Source organism: Sebastes umbrosus, chromosome 1 (genome assembly GCF_015220745.1).
Source record: "Sebastes umbrosus isolate fSebUmb1 chromosome 1, fSebUmb1.pri, whole genome shotgun sequence".
Classification (NCBI taxonomy): domain Eukaryota; kingdom Metazoa; phylum Chordata; class Actinopteri; order Perciformes; family Sebastidae; genus Sebastes; species Sebastes umbrosus.
The window spans coordinates 16,691,573-16,695,047 of record NC_051269.1 but is presented as its reverse complement, the minus strand read 5'-3'; the positions used below and the strand labels follow the sequence as shown (position 1 = coordinate 16,695,047).

Below are 3,475 nucleotides of genomic sequence, written 5' to 3'. Positions count from 1 at the left end.
TGGGAATTGAGAGTTTAATTTTAACTGCCATGTGTACATGTCATAGCAGGAAAACCTCAAGTGTAACATTAACAATAATGATGTCTCTTTTCTACTTACCTGTGTCAGTAAATTGTGTTAGTGTGTAGTTATGGTGCATTGTCTGAAGGAGAGAAAATATTGTCTTTGTTGTAAAAAAAAACAAACACTTTAGAGTACTATTAAAAACCTGAATGAAGGAAAAAGGTTGTTAGGTTTGAGAGTCTATAAAACATTAAATCAAACAGTAATCGACTCCCTTCAAAACAACTTGACATCTGATTGGTGTGAGTGAATATTTATTAAAGCAGTACCCTTGCACATTCACCAAATAGTACCCCACTGTTGCTTAACCCACTCATAGGCCATGATGGGGTAATAAAAAAAAGTCTCTGAAAGACAGTTGAGTTGCACACTGTACGTGTTCTTCATTCTTTGAAAAATCATGGAATATATTCTCATATTCTCCATGTCAACATCGTCAAGTGGCGGGCAGTTTTCATCATCTGTGAAGGGAGCAAAAAAGAAAATTAGAAAAATAACAGTACTGTCTAGATACATTTTACACGGAATTCTCTCATGTACATGGCAATTAATTACAACCCCTCAATAACTTTTACCATGCCATATCCATCCATCCATCTTCAACCGCTTATCCGGGGTCGGGTCGCGGGGGCAACAGCTCCAGCAGGGGACCCCAAACTTCCCTTTCCCGGGCCACATTAACCAGCTCTGACTGGGGGATCCCGAGGCATTCCCAGGCCAGAGTAGAGATATAATCTCTCCACCTAGTCCTGGGTCTTCCCCGTGGTCTCCTCCCAGCTGGTCGTGCCTGGAACACCTCCCAAGGGAGGCGCCCAGGAGGCATCCGTGCTAGATGCCCGAACCACCTCAACTGGCTCCTTTCGACGCAAAGGAGCAAGGACTCTACTCCGAGTCCCTCACGGATGACTGAGCTTCTTACCCTATCTCTAAGGGAGACGCCAGCCACCCTCCTGAGGAAACCCATTTCGGCCGCTTGCACCCCTCAATAACTTTTACCATGCCATATATTGCATACTAAATACGGCACTGCAGAGAATATTATAGGTTGGTGCCACTATATACACTCCCTTTGTTTTCATATATTGGCTGTAAAAACTCCTTTTTTTCAAGTCTCACCGTGATCTGAGTTTAAGACCTGTGGTTTGGACCAGCCGAGACACTCTGCCTGGGACTCAAACTCCTTCAGCTCAGCAGCGGTGACATTCTCTCTCCTACCTGTTGAAGAGGGGACACATTTGAGATAAAAGCCTTGTGATCATATTCTGTCTTAGAATATCTACAGAATACAGCAGTTTAACCCTCTAACTGAATATATGTTTACAGTACATGCTATTAGGATTTAATGGCATCTAGTGGTGAGGTTGAAGACTGCAACCGACTGAGTACCCCTCAGCTCACTCCTCCCTTTCCAAGCGTGTCAGAGAACTACGGTTTCACTTCATCGCGTAGTTATCATTACACAAATATCTTCCTGCAGTGAGTATTAGTGTTAAGCTATATTTTACTGTATATCACCATTATTGGAAATATTATTACATATTTTCTTATTTTATCCCTCTGTTGTCCTTACTGAAGAGCAAGAAAGAGCTAATGATGTTTTTGTCTTCCTTCTTTACAGCCATGCAGTCAGGACAGCCACTCTGCAGCAGCACATCTGGATTACCAGTTGGAGCATCTGTTGGGAACGTAAGAAGAATGTGAATGGTAATAATACATTAAATGGTTTACATTAAAACTATCATATCATAATCACATTAACACTACACCTGTATCAGAATGTTTAGGAATACAAATATAATTTTTAAAATGATAAAAGAAATTACATTAGAGAATATAACAAGATTGAAAAATATCACAAAACATAAAGTGCAACAGCTGTATTTCAGTGTCCTACAAATTATTTCAAAGTCTACAAGAGGGCTTAAATGTGTTGGCATTGTGCATTGTTTAGAATTTATTTAATTTTCTATCTTTTATATTATTATTATTATTATTATTATTATTATTATTATTATTATTATATAGCATTTTTTGTGGATGATAATAACACAGAATCCATTAGTAGTCTGCAGTGTAAAAGTTTAAAATAGTGATTAGAAGAAGCAGAGACAATTAAACACTATATATACAGAATATACACAAAACTCTTACTGTTGCTGTCGACCGCAAACAGGTTGTTGTTCTCATACAGAAATTCTTCAAATTTGTTTTCGCAATATCCATACCTGCAAATGTTTTATCAAAGATGTAACAACTGAAACAACAACTGTACAGGACATGGTGATGTTAGATGCATCAGATTCATGCCAACAAATTAACAACCATTACACGATAAAAGACTGCTTACATTTTAAACTTAAACTTGGAACTGTAGAGGTTCGGTGTGCTCATAGAGGTAATGATCACTTCAATACTTGGCCAAAAAACAGAATTCAGTAATGTTGTAGCCAAACAGCTCTCTGTGGCCACGGCAATGATGTACCAACTCCCAGACACCTGAAATAACAAAAGAAGGGATTTTTTTCTTTTTTTGACTTTCTAAATGTTCATGTTGGGTTCAGTTGAGTTTTGCCTAATAAAGCAGTTAGTTAGTTATAAATGAGGAACGAGACTTACATCTGGACCTTTGTCCACTGGCTTCAGCAGCTTCTCACAGGCCAGCAACGCAGGCTGGCACACTGAGGTGAGACTCAGCACAACAGCAGCAACATACAAAGTCTTCATCATGGCTTCGATGCCTCTTCGTCTCTTTCAGGTCGGTCTTATAGACAGACTCGAGGTATCACGCACCAATTATTTTGGTGCCTCATCTACCCGCCCCTGTCTGAGTGGATACAACGCTAACTGAACTGAATGTTAACCCCAAATTTTGGCAGTTCCAGTAAACATTTATGTTTACTTATCAAACAAAGTGCCGTGCAAATAGTGCAGTTTACTGGAGAAAAGGGAAAAAACTGTCATGGCCATTTTCAAAGGGGTCCGTTGACCTCTGACCTCAAGATATGTGAATGAAAATGGGTTCTATGGGTACCCACGAGTCTCCCCTTTACAGACATTCCCACTTTATGATAATCACATGCAGTTTTGGGGCAAGTCATAGTCAAGTCAGCACACTGACACACTGACAGCTGTTGTTGTCTGTTGGACTTGAGTTTGCCATGTTATGATCTGAGAATATTTGTTATGCTAAATGCAGTACCTGTGAGGGTTTCTGGACAAATGTGTCATTGTTTTGTGTTGTTAATTGATTTCCAATAATAAATATATACATACGTTTGCATAAAGCAGCATATTTGCCCACTCCCAAGATGATGAGAGTATTAAATACTTGACAAATCTCCCTTTAAGGTACATTTTGTAAAACATAAAAAATGTGCGATTAATTTGCGATTAAATATTTTAATCAATTGAT

At 39.0% G+C, this 3,475-nt stretch overlaps 1 protein-coding gene across 1 annotated transcript; it reads right to left on the bottom strand.

Annotated features, from left to right (window-relative positions):
* Positions 1-295: 295 nt before the first annotated feature.
* On the bottom strand, positions 296-2,901 carry LOC119497319. The gene is made up of 6 exons (XM_037785357.1): positions 2,680-2,901; positions 2,411-2,559; positions 2,215-2,288; positions 1,634-1,738; positions 1,180-1,278; positions 296-524 (listed from the first exon to the last, which is right to left on the bottom strand). Exons 1-6 carry the CDS (start codon positions 2,788-2,790, stop codon positions 343-345), a joined length of 720 nt encoding a protein of 239 aa, XP_037641285.1. The 5' UTR covers positions 2,791-2,901; the 3' UTR covers positions 296-342.
* Between the last annotated feature and the right edge of the window lie 574 nt (positions 2,902-3,475).

What these genes read in the sequence shown, in the direction of transcription:
- LOC119497319 (XM_037785357.1), bottom strand. Translation starts at nt 2,790, where the DNA reads ATGATGAAGACTTTGTATGTTGCTGCTGTTGTGCTGAGTCTCACCTCA. An exon ending in TCCAAGTTTAAGTTTAAAAT is followed by an intron (nt 2,289 to 2,410) that starts GTAAGCAGTCTT and finishes AAACATTTGCAG; the next exon opens with GTATGGATATTGCGAAAACA. An exon ending in TAGCTCTTTCTTGCTCTTCA is followed by an intron (nt 1,279 to 1,633) that starts GTAAGGACAACA and finishes CCTCTTCAACAG; the next exon opens with GTAGGAGAGAGAATGTCACC.